Source organism: Borostomias antarcticus (assembly GCF_949987555.1).
Source record: "Borostomias antarcticus genome assembly, chromosome: 1".
NCBI classification, from domain to species: domain Eukaryota; kingdom Metazoa; phylum Chordata; class Actinopteri; order Stomiiformes; family Stomiidae; genus Borostomias; species Borostomias antarcticus.
In genome coordinates, this window is record NC_140234.1 from 18,518,274 (window position 1) to 18,540,773 (window position 22,500).

General features: G+C 47.8%; 2 protein-coding genes across 2 annotated transcripts in view; one reads left to right on the forward strand and one right to left on the reverse strand.

Annotated features, from left to right (window-relative positions):
* ift80 (intraflagellar transport 80 homolog (Chlamydomonas)) overlaps window positions 1-16,961 on the reverse strand; it is a gene marked incomplete at its 5' end in the record, with an annotated part of 35,682 nt that extends 18,721 nt beyond the window's left edge. The window contains 7 exons of the mRNA XM_084447146.1: window positions 8,520-8,657; window positions 9,268-9,357; window positions 10,808-10,917; window positions 14,422-14,490; window positions 14,665-14,775; window positions 16,407-16,612; window positions 16,915-16,961. Coding sequence (XP_084303272.1) covers window positions 8,520-8,657; window positions 9,268-9,357; window positions 10,808-10,917; window positions 14,422-14,490; window positions 14,665-14,775; window positions 16,407-16,612; window positions 16,915-16,961 — 771 coding nt within the window. The remainder of the gene's footprint in view (window positions 1-8,519; window positions 8,658-9,267; window positions 9,358-10,807; window positions 10,918-14,421; window positions 14,491-14,664; window positions 14,776-16,406; window positions 16,613-16,914) is intronic.
* Window positions 16,962-19,558: 2,597 nt separating this feature from the next.
* The window catches only part of smc4 (structural maintenance of chromosomes 4), a gene marked incomplete at its 5' end in the record, with an annotated part of 16,798 nt that continues 13,856 nt past the window's right edge, over window positions 19,559-22,500 (forward strand). Inside the window, 4 exons of the mRNA XM_084445651.1 lie at window positions 19,559-19,637; window positions 20,646-20,836; window positions 21,356-21,547; window positions 22,182-22,358. Of these exons, the coding sequence (XP_084301777.1) occupies window positions 19,559-19,637; window positions 20,646-20,836; window positions 21,356-21,547; window positions 22,182-22,358 (639 nt within the window). The remainder of the gene's footprint in view (window positions 19,638-20,645; window positions 20,837-21,355; window positions 21,548-22,181; window positions 22,359-22,500) is intronic.

A 22,500-nucleotide genomic window follows, 5' to 3' on the forward strand; every position in this document is an offset into this window, starting at 1 on the left:
ATTGTAGTACATTATATTAGTATATTATATTGAGTAAGTATGTTAGTGTCCTGATATACTGTAAACCTAACAAGCTCACCCAGACAGACACAGACTTCCCTACATCAAACAACCATTCTTATAAACTGTACAACACACAAGAGTACAGTAGTCTATACAGGCTGGAGATAAACTTGCTGAAAGAGAGCCAGTGTCTCTGCATTGTAATATAGCCTTGGTATGGAGAGAGAGAGAAAGAGAGAGAGAAAGGAATAGAGACAGACAGAGGGAGAGAGAGAGAGAGAGAGAGAGAGAGAGAGAGAGAGAGAGAGGGGCATAGAGAGAGAGAGGGATAGAGAGACACAGAGAGAGATAGAGAGAGGAATAGAGAGACACAGAGAGAGAGGGGGGGGGCATAGAGAGAGGAATAGAAAGAGACAGAGAGAGAGAAAGAGGGATAGAGAGAGAGAGAGAAAGAGGCATAGAGATAGAGGGATAGAGAGATACAGAGGGGGAGAGAAAGGAGGATAGAGAGAGAGAGGGAGGGAGATGGAGGGGGAGGGGGAGAGAGAGAGAGAGAGAGAGTGTGTGAGAGAAACAGCGAGTCAGAGAGAGGGAGGGAGAAAGAGCCTGGGGCCTGTATGGAGTGGCAGCAGTCAGAGCTTTGGCAGGGACGGGGAGAGGGTAATGATATACACATGGCTTCATGCTAGAGCCTCAACACAGTAACCATAGACACATGCTAGGGCCTCCCGGGACTCATCAGCAGGACACAGCTGTGAGCTGGCCAGAAGAATTCAATTAGCACCACTGGCTATGGGTACCAGCCATACTGGCTAATGCTATAGCACTCCGCTAGTGGCACCAGCTAGCCTACACGGCCTACTGGTGAATATGGCTAATACCAGACAGTATCTCCTTGAGTGGCATTGGTTAGGTATAATGTATAATATACCTACTACATGATTTGGGATTGCATACACACACACACATGCATGCACACACGTGTACACACACACACGCGCGCGCACACACACACACACACACACGCACACACACATACAGGGGCAGGGCAGGGCATAGAGAAACTGCTGGTGCCACTAGCGGAGTGCTACATTTCTATCCATAAACTACTCTAATCGATACTGTGATGTTTTTACACAAATGGGATTTTACCATTTATGTCTGAAAGGCTTAATCTTTTACCTTCAAACTTAACCCTTTTATACTCCCAACACAGGCCTTCTACACATGCACCTACAGCCTACATGGACACATCATACCTACACACACATAGCTACATAGGCTGCATTAAAACACACACGCACACATACATGCACACACACACACACACACACACACACACACACAGGCAAGTACGTGTATACTCAAACACACACAAGTGATGACAAGCCCATTACTTATCCGTGTAGGCAAACATTTCCAGCAAATTATGCCATTTAGGGGAACCAGTCAATAAATTAGTCAATGTCAAGATGTGGAGCTACTTTTGTCCACATGGAACAAAGACGGGGTAGGAGGGGAGGGGGGGGGGGGGGGGGGGGGGGGGGACGACGGCAGGACTCTGGGGACGAGACCAGCTTTGACCCCCACAGCCCCCTTTCTGTACCTCATCCCCCCCGAAACCTCCCCCTGGCTCCCTGCTCTCTCCTGCCCTGCTCCCCAGTAATAGCATAATGAACTCTGGGTTGGCAGGCCTGCTTGTGACAGGGGTACGAGTGCAGGCCATGTAAATAATCAGGTGAAAATGAAGGGACATCACACAGTTGGTCTCTTGGTTATCAATGACTGAACGCGGCATTAATCGAATCGACGTTCGTTTACATTCGATCAACTGTCCGTCCCCGACTCTGAACGGGAACACCCCCCCTCCCGCCCCGCAGTAATGAAACCTCCTCACCTCGCCTCCCCCGACAACTTCTTTCTCCCTAAAATAGGCCCGCTTGACCCCCCCCCCCCCCCCCCCTCACGGTGTCTGACATGTTTGTCTAGTGGTTGGAGGTAGTGATTTAGTGCTCCGGGGAGTGATGACTCTGCCAGAGGGCCTGGCAGGGCACTGTCTCGCTGTCATACATCTCCCCCTACACAAGGGGGGTGGGGGGGGGGGGGGGTAGGAGGAACATGGGGGGGGGGGGCAGATGGAAGAGAAGGGGCAGAATAAGAGGGAACCGCGACTAAGAGAGGGAGGGAGAGAGAGAGGGGGACGTGGGATCGGGGGAGGGAGAGAGACCACCGTCTTTTATGGAGGCCACTCCTCCCAGCCTCGCTCCCCGGCCAACTTTAAAGGATATATTGGACGGTTGTGCGCTGCGCTCCTCCAGCATCACCCGCTCCCCCCGCGCTCTCCCTCGCTCCCTTTTCACTCCCTCCCCCTCATCAGCTTCCAACATGGCGAGCCTGAGCCCAGCTCGGGAGAGAGGTGTATAAGGAAGACCGGGCCGACAAGTGCCTCTCTCGCCCCGACTGAAATTCGCCACGCGCGGACGAGCTGAATGTGGTCAGTCGTCCGAATAAAGACCCTCATGTACAGTGTTCCTGTGCCAGAAAAAGTCCAAGCACAGCAAACGGACACCTGGTAGGAGCCATCCATCCACGTCTCTACCTTAACACGTGTGTGTGAGACAGAGAGAGAGAGCGAGGGATAGGGAGAGAGAGAGAGAGGGAGAGAGAGAGAGAAAGAAAGGTTTTTTCCCTTAATTGATATCATACAGGCTGGTGTGAGTATGTGGCATCCCCCTGTGGGATGCTGCTTTATAGACTAAACCTGCCTGTCTGGCTTCTTGTCTGTGTGTTTCTGTCGGCGTGCCTGTGTAGTCTCCAAGCACGTGGGGGGACCTATACATTTTAACTGGCTCTGGAGTAGAGGCCGTTAAACCCAGAATGTGCCCACTTGTCCAAAAACTTTTCACAGGCGGCGGCGGCAGCCCCCCCCCCCCCAGATGTGTTAAAAGGAGAAGTAAAAATGATTCAAATGAAAACAGAGTGGAGGAAGAGGAGTTCGCCTGAGAACGTAGCGGAGACCCTAAGTGCCCTTTTTCACAGCTCACGCTCTCTCCTGGAGAACAGAGCCGGTTGGGGAGGAAAGGCAGGACGTAGCGCAGGAACACGCACCAGGGAACGAGGAACAAGGGGGGGGGGGGGGGGGGGAGGGAGAGAGTCGGAACGGCTGTGAAAATCAGAGCGGCTGCAGCAGATGTGGAAGGGGTTACACAGCAGAGAGAGAGAGAAACAGAGAGAGAGAGCGACAGAGAGAGAGAAAAGAGAGAGAGAAACAGAGAGCGACAGAGAGAGAAACAGAGAGAGTGACAGAGAGAGAGAGAAACAGAGAGAGCGACAGAGAGAGATCGACAGAGAAAGCGAGATAGAGTGAGACAGAGAGGGAGAGAGAGAGAGAGGGAGAGAGAGAGAGCGAGAGAGAGAGAGAGAGAGAGAGAGTGGGGTAGCCCAGCCCAGTTGCCTGGGGAGAGAACTGCTCTGCTGCTGACTCAGGACTCTCTTTGTTTGACAACGCTCCCTCGCTCCCTCTTTCTCTCTCTCTCACTCCCTCTCTCTCTCTCCCACTTACTTTGCTCCTTCTCACACTCTCTCTCTCTCTTTCTTTCTCTCTCTCTCTCTCTGGTGGTGTAACCCCCTCCACATCTGCTGTTTTTCCACACAGTACTCTCCTCTCTCTCTCTCTCTCTCTCTCCCCCCCCCCCCCCCCCCCAATCCAGCGCTCCAAGCCTTCTCTCTCTCCAGCGCTCCAAGCCTTCTCTCTCTCTCACTTCTTACGGTGACATTTTCCCCATCTGCACTCCGCTAACCGTCCTCTCTCATGTGATGAAAACGGATAAAGCAGAAAAAGGCTCATAAATCCTCCGTGGTTTTCTCTGGTCCCCTCCGTGCTCCACCGGCGGTGGTTCCGGATCAGGGCCGTCCTTCAGGGCTGCGTTCTTCCCCTCCAGCCCCGGTAGCTGGGGCGGGCAGGCAGGCAGGCAGGCAGGCAGGGCACTGGTGTGGTGGACGCCATGGAGGGACAGAAAACCTGGACGGGCAACCGGCGGGGCTCAGGCCCCCTGTAAGAGGAGGAGGAGACCGAGGCCCTTCGCACAGAGGAAGAGGACGGACGGCAGGCTGGTCAGAGGTTGAGGACTTCGCGGGGAGTGAGAGGGGGTGCGCACAGTTGACGCAAGAAAGGGCAGTTCTGTGGACAACTCAGACCCGGAGGACGGAGCCCGTCAGGCAGTCCAAGTAGACCCCGAGTATAACGGGCAGCCCCAGAGGACCGAGAATCAGAGGCAGCCCCGGAGTACTGAGCCGCACAGGAAGCCCCATAGGGCTGAGTACAACAGGCAGACCCAGAAGACTGAGCCTCACAGGCAGCGCCATAGGACTTAGATGGAGCAATCGTTCAGTCAGTCAGTCAATCAGACAGGCACTGGAGGCCAAAGGAGATGGAGTTAGTTAGCGAAGACAGGGAAGATGAGAGACAGGGGTGTAGGGGAAGAGGTGCCACGGCAGCTGCTTGTTTCATTTGATCAAATACGAGGCAGAGACTCGCAGACTTTTGAGCAGGGAAACCACAGCCGTGCGCGATAAATCAGTGATTGTGTTGATTCATGAACTTTTGTGCGTCACGTGAAATCACAGCCAAATTCCACCACTAGATACCGGTGGTTTTATTCTTGCTATCACAACCCCCCTCCCCTTCACAACAGCATTATGATCGTGAGCTATAAATTTGACACACATTTTATGACGACTTATCTCCTATTGCACATAGAGAGGGACAGATGTTATGGGAGTGGAGAAGAAGGCTCAAACTTTCCAGTTCCACTGTGGGGGGAAGAAAAGACACACACACACACACACACCGGCCTCTCTCCCTCTCTCTCACACACACACACACACTCTTATGGATGGCCCAATGTCTCTTTCAGATGGGGTAAAACAGAAGGACAAATAGCAGCCTTAGGCAGACGGACATCGGGCCATCCTCCCTGGTCTGAGGATAAGTATAGCCTTCCCGAGGGGAGAGGAGAGCAGGATAGCATTTCCACATCGGTTCTGGCTAATTAGTGGAGTGGAGGGAGGCTAGGCCAGCGCCGGGCCACGTCTTCACAGTCCCAGTCCCACCAGGGCCGACTGGGCCCGTCGATATTCCACCGGGGTTCTGAATGAGGTACACGTGCAGGACAGAAGCCAGAGTGTGCTCCCTGGATCGGCATGCTGGCAGGGCTGCTGGAGGGCTCTGATTAGCTGAACCGGAGGAGGGTTGTGGGGAGTCTGCAGACATCTTTAGACCAGAGGGGAAAGCTATACCTCGTCATACATCCGTCGCAATGTCGTCATCATCGTCAGCCCTTAATGTGTTTTTCTGCCAAGAGTCTACACAAACACGCACGCACGCGCACGCACGCACACACACACACACACACACAGTACAGTGACACACAAGCGCATGTGTACCCAGGGAGCTGACTTTGATGAAGTCTTCTGAATCTTTAACTGAGTGAATATAAATGAGATTAAAGCCAAGCCTAATTGCATTCTGTAAAACCTGAAAAATCTAGCTGCTACTAGTCTAATGTAGTACAGTAGCATATGATACTAGTGTCAAGTGTGCACAAATGTAGAGTGGAGAAAAAAGGAGAGAGAGAGAGAGAGGCAGAGAAAGAGAGAGAGAGAGGGATTGAAAGAAAAAAGAAAGGGAGAGAGGGAGAGGGGAAGGAGAGAGAGGGAGAGAGAGAGGGAGTGAGAGAGAGAGAGAGAGAGAGAGAGAGAGAGAGAGAGAGAGAGCGAGCACAATGAGTCACACTTGTTAGTGAGTGACACAGTGTCAGGAATCGTGACAGGGTCCAGACGCTAGACACCAGCTGCAGCGTCTCGTAAATAGACTGTTGTCTAGCAGGCAGGCACATTCACTCACACATTCACTCACACACGCGCGCGCACACACACACACACACACACACACACACACACACACACACACACACACACACACAGACATGTGGGCACACGCATACGCTTAGACGCGCGCAGATACAGAGAGACACGGACCTCTTGTGTCTCCCGATCCAGTAAAAGGGACAGTGCACCGCTTTGTCTGGAGGGGAGAGTTTAACTCCTGCGATGCGCATAAAAGAACCCATCCGTCCAAAAGAACCCAGCCCAGCCAAACTGTCCTTTCCATTCAAGTCAACAGAAACCCCAGGGTCCGAACATCCAACAGTCACTGTTTGCCCATGTGACCGTCTGTGTGTGTGTATGCGTGCACGTGTGCAACCAAAGTTTCTCCGACCATTAAGTGTCGGGGGTAGCATATTACCCCCCCCCCACACACATACACACACTGCCCTGTGATAATGAGGGGGGTAATATGCTACATCTGTCCCGTGGAGTGGAGCGGGTGTGTGTGTGTGTGTGTGTGTGTGTGTGTGGAGGAGTCCTGCTGGAGGTTAGGGGGTTAAATGCGCAGGGCCGTTCCTGCTGAGGCAGCGCCATGGCAAAGTGCAAGGTTTCATTGTACCAGATACAGAATGAAACTCCTGGCCATTAGTCACGCTAGTAACAGCAAAGATTCCTCGCCGGACTTAACCCTTACTTCGCCACGCCCAAACACGGACGGGGACGCAGCAGTTGTGTGTGTGTATGTGCGTGTAGAAGTAAGTGTGTGCATTTGCTTTGTGAATATCTGTGCATAATGTCTACACTTCTGTGAGTGAGTGTCGTGTAGTTTTCTAGTCGCAAGTTTTTTGAAATCGCAGACGAAGGCCCCAGCTCGTAGGCAAATCACAGCGTGCGCCCGTGAGTAGTATGAACTGTAGTAGTGTGAACTGCTCACAGCGCCATCTGAGGGGTCCCCGGTTCGTCCCTAATGCTGACTTGGCCTAATCTCGCAGGTGAAATATCCGGACGCGTCCGGGAGTCTTACTTACTTACTTAGCAAGCGGGCGATCGCAAGAGCTGGAGGGAAGTTTAGCGGAAGTTTAGCGGGAGAACAAATGCCTATATGATGTTTGCTCCAAGCTGTACCAAAGAGAAGCACTGGTTCTCAGCCAGGTTGAGCAAAACAGGTTGACTTTTCATTTTCCCAGTACGGAGCTACCCTCTCATATTGTAACTAATGCTTTAATCCATTGTACTTGGAACTCGGGAAAAAAAAAAAACATTTTATGTCGGCGAATTCGGGCTAGGCTGATGGGGAATCATTGTTGTCAGGTGATGATAGCAGATATAAGGGATGTCTTCTGTGACCCCCTGTCAGCTATCACTTATGTCGTGCGAAACCCACCACAGCTTCAAGATTACGAGACAGTGGTGTAATGCGTGCAGCACTGTGATCTGACGATGACTTTGAAAGTCATGTAGCGTGACCTCGGAACAAGTGAACAAAAAGATGAATGAGCGAGACCCCTGACTAACCAAAGATGAGTGGTCCCCCTTTCTCTCTCTCTCTCTCTCTCTCTCTCTCCACGCTACAGCCCACTATCTCCCGGGCGTGGACGGACCCGGGGAGGCGAAGGCGAACGTACTACGCTAACGCTTCACAGACGGACACGGTCCCGCTTAGGCCCCGCCCCTCCGCCGCAGCATGTGGTGTGATGACAAACAATGAGAGTCCACTGGCCACAGGAACACACCCAGGGCAGAAACAGAATGAGAGAGAGAGAGAGAGAGAGAGAGAGAGAGAGGGAGAGAGAGGGAGAGACAGACACACAGAGAGAGAGAGTGAGGGAGAGACAGAGAGAGAGAGACTGAGGGAGAGAGAGAGAGTGAGGGAGAGGGGGAGAGAGAGAGAGAGAGAGAGAGAGAGAGACTGAGGGAGAGAGAGAGAGACCGTGACCGTGGCGCCACGATGAGCAGAGGTGACTGGGGTTCTTTGTAAATGAGAATCAGATCTCCAGTGTACCAAGCGGAACTGTAGGAAAGTCGTCCGCGTTACGAGGTTCTGCAAACGGCTGGCAGCTGTGGACGCCGCACGTAATCACGCCTGTACGGCACACGCACGCACGCACGCACGCACGCACGCACGCACGCACGCACGCACGCACGGGGGTGCACAGGAACGCGTGCACGGCCGCGCACTTCCCTAACCTTCCAGTGGTAGACATCTGTGTTGGCTCAGGGCTCTCTCCAGCCCATTTGCTTTAGCGCTTAAAAAAGGCCATTTGATCCTAATTAGATCACAATGTGGCATGAAACGCATGGTGATCAGTGCAGGGGACCCCGGCCCCGAGCTGTTTGTTTTCATTAGGCCGGGTCGCATGCAACGGCCCACTGACATCCACATGGAAACGCAAGGAGAACCCGCGGTACGTCAGAACCTTGTTGTTTCTGGCCAAACGGCGGAAAGTAATAAAACTACAATTACCATCCGTCTCTCTCTCATTTCCCTGCTCCTCACTACTGCAGTTACCGGCGGCGGCGTCGGGTTGGCGCTAACGAGGGCCCCGCACTACAGCGGCCCGGGTGACCGGGGCGAGGTGGGCGGGGCATGCGGGGTATGGGCGTGGCGCGCGGGGATGTGCCCTTACCCCGGTCTTGTCGCACAGGCGCAGGGTGTTGAAGGAGCCCACGGCAAACACCTCGCCGTCGGGGGCCCAGGACACGGAGGTGATGGGGTAGTCGTGAGGAGACGACGAGTACAGCAGACGCCCGTAGCTGTCCCACACCTGAGAGAAAGAAAGAGAGAGAGAGAGAGAGAGAGAGAGAGAGAGAGACACAGAGAGATGGAGAGAGAGGCAGCGAGAGAGAGAGAGAGAGATGGGAGAGAGAGAGAGAGGCAGAGATGGGGAGAGAGAGAGAGATGGAGATGGGGAGAGAGAGGCACAGAGAGATAGGGAGAGAAAGGCAGAGATGGAGAGAGAGAGAGATGGGGAGAGAGAGAGGGATCGAGATGGGGAGAGAGCGAGAGAGGCAGAGATGGGGAGAGAGAGAGATGGGGAGAGAGAGAGAGGCAGAGATGGGGAGAGAGACAGAGAGAGAGAGGCAGAGTTGGGGAGAGAGAGAGAGGCAGAGATGGGGGAGAGAGAGAGAGAGGCAGAGATGGGGAGAAAGAGAGGCAGAGATGGGGGAGAGGGAGGGAGAGAGAGACAGAGAGAGGGGCAGATATGGGTTGAGAGAGAGAGAGATTAAACACTCGCACAGTCGCACAATGCATGAATATTAAGAGAGATATATAGAGAGAGATGGGGAAAGAGCCGTTGTTGACAGTGTCCTGATGGTGTGTGCGTGCTGTTGACTGGGCAGGTCGAAGGCTGGCGGACACACAGGACACCTCACCTTGTATTTACAGTCCTCTCCCCCGGACAGGATGAGGTCATTCACAGAGTTCCAGTCCACCTTCAGAATGACCCCATCATGGGCCTTCCACTGGAGAGAGAGAGGGCGGGGGGGGGGGGGAGAGAGAAGAGAGAGAGAGAGAGAAAGAAAGCGGACAGGTGTTTATACTAGAGCAGCCGGGATATTCTCCATATACTATAAATTCAGAGTCACACCTCAGCTAACCAAAGCCAGGTTCCCTGTCCACTCCACACCAACAAAGGAAGGGGGAGACACAAAGAGAGGGAGAGAGAAATAGAGGAGAGGGAGAACAAGAGAGAGAGAAAGAGAGAGAGAGAGCTGGGTTGTGAGGGAGTGATAGAGGAAGAGCTGAGAGGAAGAGAGAGACTCGCCAGGCTGAGGAGTCTTTATCAGTATGAGCCAGGTGGAGAGGTGGAATGAAGGATGAAAGAAAAGAAAGGGAGGAGGAGGGCCCAGAGAGGAGGGGACAGAGATGGAGAGAGATGGAGAGAGATGAAGAGAAAAAACATGCAAGTTGATCCCCACGGGTGTGTGTATGTGTGTGTGTGTGTGTGTGTGTGTGTGTGTGAGAATGAGGTTTAAGGCTGCACTGTGTTAAATGTGATGGTTTGGACTTTCTTCTAATTGGAACCAGGAACCAGGGCGGGGCTTTCACGGGTCGCTGCGGGGACAGGATTAAGCCACGCCCCTCTCGTGCCTCACACATGACCCGGCCAGACACTTACAATCAGGTGTATGTCAAACAAACACACGTTCAACACTCAGTCACACTGCTGCGTGCATATTAAAAACGGATCATCATCTGATTAGCTAGGGCCCAAGGTTTTTCTTAACAATGTGAAATGATAGGGGGGGAAACTAGGCTTCTTTAATACCTTCCCCAACTCTCTACTGTAGGAACCTCCCTCTACCCTGGTCCTCCATCCCGACCCTGGGAGAACAGAGCATGTGTGTGTGTGTGTGTGTGTGTGTGTGTGTGTGTGTGTGTGTGTGTGTGTGAAAGTGTAGGAGGGGGGGTAGTGAGGTGGGGCGGGGTTAAAGGGGTCAGAGGGTTGTGCAGGGGGCTTCTCTTCACAATGCCAGCTGTTGCTCAGGGAGGGGTGTGTGTGTGTGTGTGTGTGTGTGTGTGTGTAAGTGTGGATGGGGGGGGGACTAGGGGCTGCGAGGGCTCACACTTAACCCTCCAGTGTTTACTCAAGGTCTCTGGTGCAATTCAGCTCTATGAAGAACAATAAATACATGTATACTTGAACAAGAAAAATACTCACTGGAGTGCAAGGTATTCAATCCTCTCTCTCACACACACACACACACACACACACACTACTACACACTACTACACACATGCACCCGCCAGGAAACTTTTATCAGGCGTCCCTATTTAGAGTACCAGGAAAAAGCCTAAAAAAAAGCTGTTTCTAAAGATGTAGTTCAAATAAAATATAACAATAAAATTCCCCTTATTGATGAGGAAAACTGCAATGAACAGACACAGAGACAAACACAGACAGCGTCCTACCTGTAGGACCTTGGCACTAGGCTGCAGAGGCTTCATGACCAGCTGTCTGCCCGATGTGTAGAGGATTCTATCAGAGTCAGGGCCCCAGGCCACCGAATACACAGGCGACCCTAAAACACACACACACACACACACACACACACACACACACACACACACACACACACACACACACACACACACACACACACACACACACGTTGAATATGGAGTCTACTTCAGGCAATTGTTAGCGAAAGGAGAGAACAGCTTGGTGTACACACACAGTATATACATATTAACAAACACAGAGAGAGGGCAAGAGAGAGAGAGAGAGAGAGAGAGAGACAGGAGAAGAGAGAGAAAGAGCGCTACAGAGCGTGTGCAGTAGCTGGAGGATATAGCATGTCTAATTTCTAGCCACAGAGGTGTCATATTCTACTCTAAAAGTTCACTCCATTCACCCTGTAGGAATGTGATTTTGCTTGCAAAGCTTGCAGCAATCCTGCAAAACTCCCCTTGTACAACACCAAGACAGCAGAGTGAAAGGAAAACCTGCCTAAACCATATGTGTGTGTGTGTGTGTGTGTGTGCGGTGTGTGTTGTGAAAAGAAGGGGGGCTGACATTTAACCCTGCTCCAGGTGCTTGCGGTTTCTCACAAATGCCAAGAGGTCACATGATCTTGGGCTGACAAAAGCAATGAGAGAAGGTTTAGACGAGTTCCCTCTGCCCCCCTCTCCTCCACCTCCCAGCCCTTCTCTGCCCCTCCCTCCTCCACCTCCTCCCCCTCTCCTCCACCTCCCAGCCCTTCCCTGCCCCTCTCTCCTCCACCTCCTCCCCCTCTCCTCCCTTTCTCTCTCACACACAAATGGGTTGTGGTTACATCATCGTACTCAAGAGCACAACAAGGCAGGGCTGAAAATTAACACCTGCCACCGGCCAAATGCAGGTAAGATTTCCAATTGGCGACTAGATTTGGGAAGGCTATCTGAAGAAAATATATACTTGGCCGGTAGATTTTTTCATCTACAGTCCCCTTGGCAGGTGACTCACCGTGAGCCAAAAAGTTCATTTTCACCCCTGCAACAAGGGCCTGCAGCTGTACCTGTGACTCCTCCCACTGTGCTGTGGTGAGCGCGTGTGTGTGTGTGTGTGTACACCGCGAGGGGCTCCGAAACGAACAGCACCTGCACAGATCTGTCTCCAGTGAGGATGATGTGTTCACACCTGCTCTGAGAAACCACCAGACTCTACAGGTGTTCTACAAATCAGTGGCTCTGCTCCACAGACGAGAGAATGAGCAGCTCCCTCTCTCTCTCACCCCCCCGACTCCCTTCCAAAAAAAAAGAGTGCAGTGCCCATGGTTCACAACTAGACAGGCTGGATTGAGGGAGAATATTCCTCGGGGCACGGCTAAATTAGTCTTGCCTCAGCCCACTTTTCCATATAGCCAAAGGGCCCAGTCCTTTAGCAGTATGTCATCCATCCATCAGGACTATGGGATGTTTCACCATCCACTCCCTGTTGTTGTTGTTTATTATTACCAAGCTACTGAGAAAGAGGAGAAGCATTTAATACACAATCACCACAGCGAATCAGCTAATAAGTAAACCATCTGTATCTGAACACTAGATAAAAAAAACATTTATCATTAGGAGTGTTTTTTATGCCTTTTCATAAAACTCCACTCCAATAGACTTTTGAAACTTTATGGTGCTTTTAATAAAAATGGAACTGGCGCATTCACTTAGTTGTCAACTGCATCCAGCAGCATTACGTCTGAAAAACGACTGAATAACGTCTGAAAAACGACTAAATAGCCCAAAACAAACTGCACACTAAAACCCACACGTTCAGGTGCACACACACACACTCATAAACACACACATGCACACCACCAACTCTCTGTGCCAAGGAGAGAAGAATACTTCCCCTTTAATTGTCACTCTAAATCATCTGGCTGAACTGGAGAGCTCCGCATGATGGCCATCTTTCAGATCACTGCACACACTCACTCACACACACACACACACACACACACACACACACACACACACACACACACACAAACACACTCACACACAGTACACACCTATATACACTCTCAATCTCGCTTTCCTGCTCTGAAAACACAAGGCATCATAACTGTCAGCCGCGAGGGCACATATCGCTGTAACTTCATCCAGGTCGAAAAAATAAAGAGAAAATCTGCGCCTGTGCGCTTCCCCATTGGAGACAGGGGCACGGCGTCTCCTCCGGCCACCCCTCTGAGCCGTGTAATGGCATATAGAACACCCTCCTTGGCCAAAAGCACAGTTTAAGTAGGGAAACTTGCATGTCACGGCGGAGGGAGAAGGGCTCCCTGAATACACATGAACGGGATTGTAGTCCGCCGTGCCAAGACTTCTCCCCTCTCATCAGGTCCCTCGCTACCTACCCTTCCCTCTCTCTCCGGCCGGCTTGTTCTCTGTCTTTCATCCAGAGAGGTGCCCTCCGAGCCAAAGGGGCCTTAATGAACACTGCGGTCTGTGTGTGAGACTGTAATTGGTGGCTGTGTGTTGCCTAGTGTTTACTAAACGTCTGCCGGTCCCCTCTCAGTGACTCACGTGGCCGCCTGCCTTCATGGCTCTGACCTCGTTAGAACTGTCCCCGGCCCCAGCAGGTCTCCTGACCAGGTCCAGGGGGTGAGAGAGAGTGAGAGAGAGAGTGAGAGAGTGAGAGAGAGAGAGAGAGAGAGAGAGAGAGAGAGAGACCCTCTCTATGGAGGCCCTGCTATGGTAATGGAGTGCTTGTGCAGACACAGGGACAGAGAGGTGTGTGCTGGATTCAGCGCTGATGCTGTAGGACAAGACCAGACAAGCCAGTCATAATCACAGAGCTATTATGGTGGCCTAGAGAAGATTAGCTCACACACACGCACGGACGCCCACACACGCGCGCACGCACGCACGCGCACACACACGCACACACACACACACACACACACACACACACACACACACACACACACACACACACACACACACACACACACACACACAAAGATATCTCATCTGTTGCAATTGCAGGTATTTCCAAACACTGTTTTACCTGGGCTGTGATGGCTTGGCTTAGGTAAATACCAGTGGAGGATGCCCCTCACCCCTTGTGCAGCTTTATCTGTATGTCCCCTTTCTCAAACTGTGAGATATCAATTCATAAACACTAGGGGTGGGTCCAATTAATCGATTAATCGTTCATAACAGTTGAAATCGATTTATAAATTGCAGTCGCAAAAAACAACAACATTCAATACGTCTTTTCAAAAAACATTTACATTGAACAGAACTAATGTCGCGCATCATCAGTTCTGTAGCACTATATTGATTGGAATGGGGGATAAATTAGATTCAAAAGAATCATCTGCCCCTTTTTTTCATTCAAATAAACACGTCTTAAAATGTTTGAATCAAATCTTTAGGAATGTTGGCAAAAAACAATTAATCGTTCCATACCACCCAACTAATTATGTGAGTTGTGCACATCCTTAATAAACAGCTTTGATTGGATTGATTGGAGGCAGGTTAATATGACCCAGGCTCTATGGTTTACACCAGTGTTTACATCTATCTCACCCCCCCAGGAAAAGCCTTACCTTGCTGGGCCAGGGTAGACCTCAGCATGCCACTCTTAGACCAGATCTTGATCTGCCCGTCCTCCCCAGCTGGTGAGGACAACGGCAAACATACAACAGAATGTCACAAGTCAGTAATAACACAATTGTTGCAGAGCTGTATAATCATTTTCACATCACAAATAGAGTTCCTACACACACTCGCAAGGGGAGAGCGTAAGTGGTGTGTGTGTGTGTGAGAGACTGTCTCCCTGTCCTGGTCACCTGTGATGAGAGCCGTCCCGTCATAGTTCCACCTCCCGGCCAACACGGCTCCTTTGTGCGCCTCCACACTCTTCTCAATGCGGCCCGTCTTGGAGGCCAGGTGGAACTTCCCTGCAGACAGGTACTAGGCAGGTCAGCCTGACAGCTCCATTCTCCACTGGACACTGAGATTAGTTTAATGACGTGGTCATCTGACTAGTGAGACCACAACATTGGTTCATCCATTCCCAGGCCTGTGACAGCAACTGATGTCCCTCGTTGACAGAATAATACATGCATTCAAAGGTAAAGAATCATTGCTCAGTCACGTTATAGGGACTCGGCTATCAAGCAATATCTGATCATCACTGTCCTCCTTGTTACGGTAGCTCGAAGCCAGACTGCTAAACACAAAACGGAAGAGTGAAAATCTCTGCTGCTTGAATTAGAGCAGTTTCCTATCTACTGGAGAGGCTGAGAGCGATCAGGCATGGAGACAGTTATCAAAGACACTAGCCAACCATATACTTTGTGGCAGTGCGTATTAAAAAATTCAGAATGTTCTATGTAATTTCTGGTTCCTAAAACTGCAAATCAGCATGCTGCAGCTCTCTCCCGTTTCTATATTTGGAGGTCTTGACAAAAGTTGGTGTCGCCGACCCAGAAAAGCAGGTAGTGACTTATACGACCATGGCTGCTGTATTAAAGGACACTGGGAATTAAAATAGCACTTTAAACATGTCAATTCTATTAAAGACCCTGCTGTTTAAGACCACAGTCAAATTACTCCCAGCATGTGTCAGAGCTTAGAACCAAACCCGGCTCAGACACATCAGCCCAGCGAAGGAGAGGCCCACGCACTGAATGAGGTTGGAGAAAACCACAAAAGTTACTATAGATTTTCCCCCACCCACTAAAGCTACACATCTGTGGTTTCTATTTAACTGTTTTATATCTATGTGATGTTGCAATACAACAGCAACAAACACTTACAGTTCAGTCTAGTTTCAATATGGTCCGGAAATATTACTCTCTGCATCATCAAAGCACTGGTAGGCTACATATTGATATTTTGTCTCCATAGAAATCGATGACTAATTGGTTAAACATAGTAAATATGATGCCAATAATGGTAACGTAGCTGGAAGATGCCAGAAACAAATAGAAAGATATAGGCCTAAAAGCGAATCTTAAAAGAGTTTTCACTACTCCGTGGTCTGCCAGGGAAAATTGCTGCTTCAGTTTGTGGGTGTGTTTATGCAACCCTACACTGCCATTAACGTTATGACCACACGTCGCCTGCCATGGCAGTCCATCCCCACTCTGTGTGTTTGTGTCTGATATAGGCATAAGAGCACAACAGGTCACCCAAAAACATATCTCTGAGACTGGAATACCTATATACTCTCTCACCTAACTACCACCTTAGTCAAAGTTCATCTAACTGATTGCCCACATCTCTAAAGATAATAAAATTTCACTATGAAGTGGAACACTTTATTTTCAGCACTTTATTTTACGCATCAAGACATATATTTACCACATAACTAATGCCTGTTTAATCACACTTTTGTTTCTTTGAGAGTCCACTATTACATAATTAGGTTGAATAATAATAATAATAATAAAAATGTATCATTAGCCGGGTCAAGACCCAAAAGTTTATATTGCCAAACTCATGACAGTGGGAAACAAATCACCAGGGCCCTAATCATTACCATTACTGGCCCTATTACTGAGTTTATAGTATTACTGAGACTTGCCATCAGTGCTGGTAAGCACGAAGATCTCTGCCAGGGCCTGCTTCTTGCCCCCTATGGTCTTAGGGAACCAGTGCTGGTCGATGGGGAAGATGTCCTCCTGCAGCTTCACCACCAGGTTGGTCTCACTGGTTAGCAGGTTCCATCTCAGGATCTGATGGTCCTCGCTGCAGGAGTACAGCTCGTCGGCAGTAGTCCAGCCCACACAGCTGACAAGCTCTTTATGTGCACCGGTGTTAAGGAGGATATTGGTAGATCAATGGGACGTGTGCATGTGGAGTTGATTTAAAACTCCGTCTCTAGAATGTTTTTGTCTAGAGAACACTCACGGGCATCCGACATCAGCCAGTTATTTGTTCAAAGCCTAACTTTTAAATCCTCTCACGTTACTCAAAATCTCTAATGTATAAAATGTAAGTCACATTGTAGATATTCTAACTAACGTTAGTTATCCTAGCTGCCTTTTAGTTAAACGTACTTGTGCGTGAATACACTGAGTTTGAGTCTTTACAAAAGGATATGTTTTGGTTCCTTCAATAATGATGTTTTTAATCTCATTGTGCCGGTGGCTGATGTGAAAAAGCAGTCCTCGTTCAGAAACCAGCTGTTGCCACTAGCTAGCTAACGTTAGCTATGCCAATATATGAAACAGGGGAGTGATTAAGGTTGTGCTAGTAGCTAGGTCAGTCAACGATAACGCTTCATGTCTGTCAGTATATCCAGAGCTATAGTGCTAGCTACCAACAAAATATAAAGCATGCGTGGTAAAATGGCTTTGGGTAAAGAGTGAAGACAGATTGCTAATCTAGCTAAATCAGCAAGCTACATGCCCAGAAATGGATGGTCGTCAAGTAAACGTATGTCCGTTGCTACGGACGGTACCTTGCACTGTTGCTAGCTAGCTATATAGCTTAGCTAGCTAACGTGAATCTGATGAGTCGTCAAACGTATTGCATACGTTCGGCAGCTAAAGCACCGTAGGTCCTGTTGCCATATCAACTCCGATACTAATAGTTTAGTTGCATTAGCTAGCTAGCAACAAACTTGTTTTTTCACAGATCGATATAATCACTGCTATCATGTCTTTATCTGTCGCAACTTAAGCTAACTAGCTAGCTATTAGCTAGGCACAGTTCACGCCACCCCTCACCTTCCCAGATACTGTCGCGAGAGTTGCTGGCGATGTCCTTCCTTGCAACTTCCTTGTCAAAAATGTACAGTCTGTACGATGTATAAATATTAATACATTATGGTGTATGTCAGGATGGTACGTTTAGTCATATAAAACATGTAGAAACAGCTGATATTCAGTACGCATAATTTTTTTGGGGGGGAAACAATAATGACAACAAACCCAAATATGTCTCAAACCCCTCCCATCATCTCTAGGCAACAACCACGACAGGCACATTCTGTTTGCTAAAAATGATTTAAAGAAAATATGATATTTGGGAAAAAATATAAATTGTTATTATTGTCATTTGTAAATTAAGTCCAATTGGAAAATAAAACAGAAGTGCATTCGCACAAGTCCCGTGATACACTTGGCATTGTCCCTCTTTTTGAATTTCATGTTTTTTTCTTGCCCAATGAACGCATGGTGCCTTGCGTCAGTTTATAACGACTTTTGGTTCGACGGCACAATTTCGGCGCCATTTACAAGGGGATTCAAAGTGAGCTACGGAGTCGGAACGACACGGGGTTCACTTTTATGGACTTTATTTCTTAATTTCGACCGAAAATCACCGGTACGCTACTTTTAGAAGAAGCGAAAAATAAGAGATCATTGCACGCAGAATTACATCTGCACTATCGTAAAAGGTAAACTATCACCTTTTATCCGAACAAAAGAGAGTTGACTACGTTAGCTTGATAGCTAAGTAGCATCATGATGAGGTAGCTATCATATCTATCTGAAGTTATCGGATAGCTTTGAGCTGGCAAGCTAAGCGGGCAGTTCTGGCACATGACTAGCTAATATTTGAAATACATACATTTGATGTTTCCATTGAAGTTAGCTACCTAAGAACTGTAAATGTGCTATGCCAGCCAGTTCTAAGCTTTACATTAACGTTAGCTAGCTAACCAAGGCTTATCTGGCCGCATAACGCTTACGTTAGCTAGCTAGCTGGTTTAGAAATGGTTGTTTATGCTCGCTTTTGTTACATTGCTGGCTAGTATAGCAGTTCGCTCCAATAACTTTGCTAGGTAACGTTAGCTGACTTAATTAACTCCACGTTCGCTAGCTACGTTAACTAACCACTTACAATTGTATAGAATGATGGTATACGTTGGTAGCCAGCCAGCTATTAGCTACCTCTACTACCTCCCATGTCGGTCTACTAGCTGTGTGAGCTAACGTTAACCAGCTCACCAACTAGGAAGACACACTATTTAGATAACGTTAGGGAACGTTAAGAGCTGAAACTGCATTCAACACTGCACTAGCTAGCTGGCTGAACTACGTTACTTTATTGGGCACTGGTTGATTACTTTGCAGATTTAGTCAACCCTAGACTATCCCTTGTCGGCTAGCTAACTTGTGCTTATAACGTTAGCACTAGATATATTATTATTTTAATTTAGGTACGTCTAACGTTTGTGCTTCGATTTTCTCTAGTTTGTTATGCTGGTTTTACTGAACGCTAGCGCCCCTGACCAACTCAATCCTCAGTGCTAGCAAGCTCACGTTAGATAGTTGCTTGCTGGGTAATAGGGAAGACTGTTGTCAGCTGACGTTATACCGCCTGTACACAGCTTTTCAAATAGGGTGATCCCAAGTCAGTGATTCGCTTGTCACCGCCGAGTAGTTTGTTAGCTAGTGCTAACGTAGCGAGTTTTACAAAATACACAGTGGTCATTTACTATTTTATTATACACGAAAATATCTGTTTTTGACCTTGGGTGTTTTCGCCTTGCAGATAGTCTTATAGCTTAGATAAACTAGATTAACTAAATGCTTGTATGAGATGCCTGGGAGTTAGTAGAAACCCTCATTAAGATTGTCAATGGTGGAGCAGAAAGACTGACTGCCGATAAACACTCGTGGGTGTTATTTCCTGTGAATGAACCTTTCAGCCTTTGAATCATGCCATCTAAAACGTCGAAAAGCTCAACCGCCGCCAAGGCAAGAGGGAAAGGGTCGCAGCCTCGGGATGACTCTCAAGACGAGTTGGATGTGCCCCCCAAAAATACGAAATCAAATGGCCAAGAGGCAGCACCGACAAATGGCAAGTAACAAAGGGTGTTTTGGTGTCTGCATCTGAATAAGTTGTGGTGCGTTTATTCAGTGGTAGCGCGTCTCGTTGATTGCAAGGCGGATGGTTTTGTCCAATTGGCAGTTTGAATATTGTTGCCGTAATTCATAACACGTAGCTTGCTGGCTAGCTTTCCAAAGTGAACAAGGCATCAATAAATGTCTATTGTGATTTTTGAAATGATTATGATGGTGTCGTGTGCGCGTTTGTCTGGAGGAGCCTGCACAACAAGCAAGGTATTTTACTTTGTCTACAGTCTTTGAAATTAAACAATAAATGCGTTAGACATCACATCTATTTGTTCGGTAACGTTTGTTTTAAAGGGAATGGTTTATCTGGGGAACTTAACAGAACGAATATGTAACTATATTTTACATTTGTAGTTTACTTACAAAAATGTAGTTCATGCTTGGAGCTTTTTGCCGAAAACTATTTTTAGGGTCACCATCTTATTGGCCAAATAGTCCGCTTATGTTTTTTCAGTGAGAACAACAAAAGACAAAAAACGTTTTGTCATTGTGAGATGGTGGCATAATCGGTAATTTATGCATTTGTCATGAAGCATGCATTTGACTTGAAATTCACGTTCTATCTTCAACTCGTCACGCCTCGAACGAAATTCAGTGTTAAATCACATAATGAAAATGTTTGTATTGTATTATCTTCGCAATGAGCGTACCGCCGTATTGACGATTGATTGGGAAACCGTTTGTTAAACGGCATAGTTCGCTAGCTCGTTATTTAATGATCAGTCACGTTACTTTTGTTGGGTTTATATTCTAGGAACAAAGAAATAGTAGCTAAATGTGGGCAGCTTGCGATCTTGCCTGGGAGTCTTTGTTCCTCCACTGTGAGTGACTGGCTGTGTACGGCTTGCTTATGTTTTGTTTGTTTGTTTTTTTCCTCCACCACCCCTCCCCCACACACAACTGTCCCCACCTGAAATGAATTGCACCGAGGAATAACAGTTAACTTTGTGCCCTAGATCCTTCTGCCGGGGAGGGTGCTGAGGCGGTTGATAATCGAAGTTTTGAAGAGATTTTCGGCAGCATCCCTCCACCCCCGCCCCCAGCAATGACCAATGAACCAGGCGCTCCTCGCTTGATGATAACACACATAGTTAATCAGAACTTCAAATCATATGCTGGTGAGCAGGTTCTGGGGCCTTTCCACAAGGTATGATGTGGTCACTTGCATTTTTTGATATGAATGAATATTATTCAGTTAGGGTTTGTTACAGTATGTGGTGCTGTGTATTTCTATTTTCATATATGTTGACTATTTTTCTTCATTTCGGTTTTAGTCTGTAGTTAAGGGAAAGTTTGATATGTTTAATTTAATTGTTAAAGGCTGTTATGGTTAATCAGGTATACTGGATTAAAGTACTTCTACAGAGTAGAAATGTCACACTCCATTTTGACTGTCTTGGAAGAGATGACCTGGCTGTGTCCTTTCCAATTTAAGAGGTTGATTCCCTTCAAATTTTAACTCAGTTTGTCTTCTACAATTGTTTTCCTCAATGCCATGCAAACACAGGTGCAGGGTAATAATGACTCTTCAGATACACCTATTGTGGAAGCGGCCATGGGATGACTGAATTGTCCCGATAGTCATTGTATTTCAAGCTAATTCTGTATATTTTTTAATTTTTATTTTAAGTGAATTTGTTCTCCTATTCTCTGCCTCTCTCCACAGCGCTTTTCCTGTATTATTGGTCCGAATGGCAGTGGGAAGTCCAACGTGATAGACTCTATGCTCTTTGTATTCGGGTACAGGGCTCAAAAAATCAGATCCAAAAAGCTCTCTGTACTGATTCACAGCTCAGACGAGCACAAGGATGTGCAGAGCTGCACTGTGGAGGTGCACTTTCAAAAAATAATTGACAAGGTAATTACAGGCACACACACACACACATGCACCCTAGTCTTATACACATACATACAGACTTTTTACATGATATAACTATCATGCTTAAATGATGTGAAATTTGCTATACAGTTTAAAGGTGTATTTTCAGGTTTTTAGTTATGTTTTATGTCAACACAAGTCATTCTTAGCTGCACTTGGCTGTCATGTTGCTTACATGAAATGGACTGCAGTATTAAATTATGCCCTTTCTCCTTTTTATACAAATTAACATGATTGTATGACATTTGTCCACATTTCAAATAATATTTTTTCCACAGGGGTGTATTATGTACAGTAATTTTCTAAACAATTAGGGGAAGCTGTAGTGTGTAATCCCAGTTGTTTTATTGCTTTAGTTAAGTCAGCTATAAAAGTCTTCATTTCAGACTTTTGGAAATATGTTTAATTAATTGTATGTCAAATGAGAAGTTTGGTTAGTAAGTTTATTTCATTCCTGATCTTTAAGTCTGCAAATGGTGTAAAATTATAACTCATATTTTTGGTTGCATGACGTCATTTGCAGACTGTTAACCTTTCTATCATCTGCTAAGTTTCTTCTGGAGACTACACATCTAAGCTGTTGTTTCTTCTGCCCCTCCCCCCTCTGAGCCAGGAAGGAGATGACTACGAAGTCATCCCCAACAGCAAGTTCTGTGTTTCCAGAACTGCCAGCAAAGACAATTCCTCAGCCTACCACATCAATGGGCAGAAGGCTATGTTCAGAGATGTGGGGACTCTACTCAGAAGCCATGGCATTGACCTTGACCACAATCGATTCCTCATTTTACAGGTAAACGTTTTGGCATTGGCTTGTTGCATATTTCAATTTTTTTCCCTTTCATTTTGTATTTGACTCTGTGCTGTGACTTGGCCATCCTGTTTGAAGCTTTGCTGCTCAGACCTGTACTGCAAGGACCTTAGACTGCTATAGC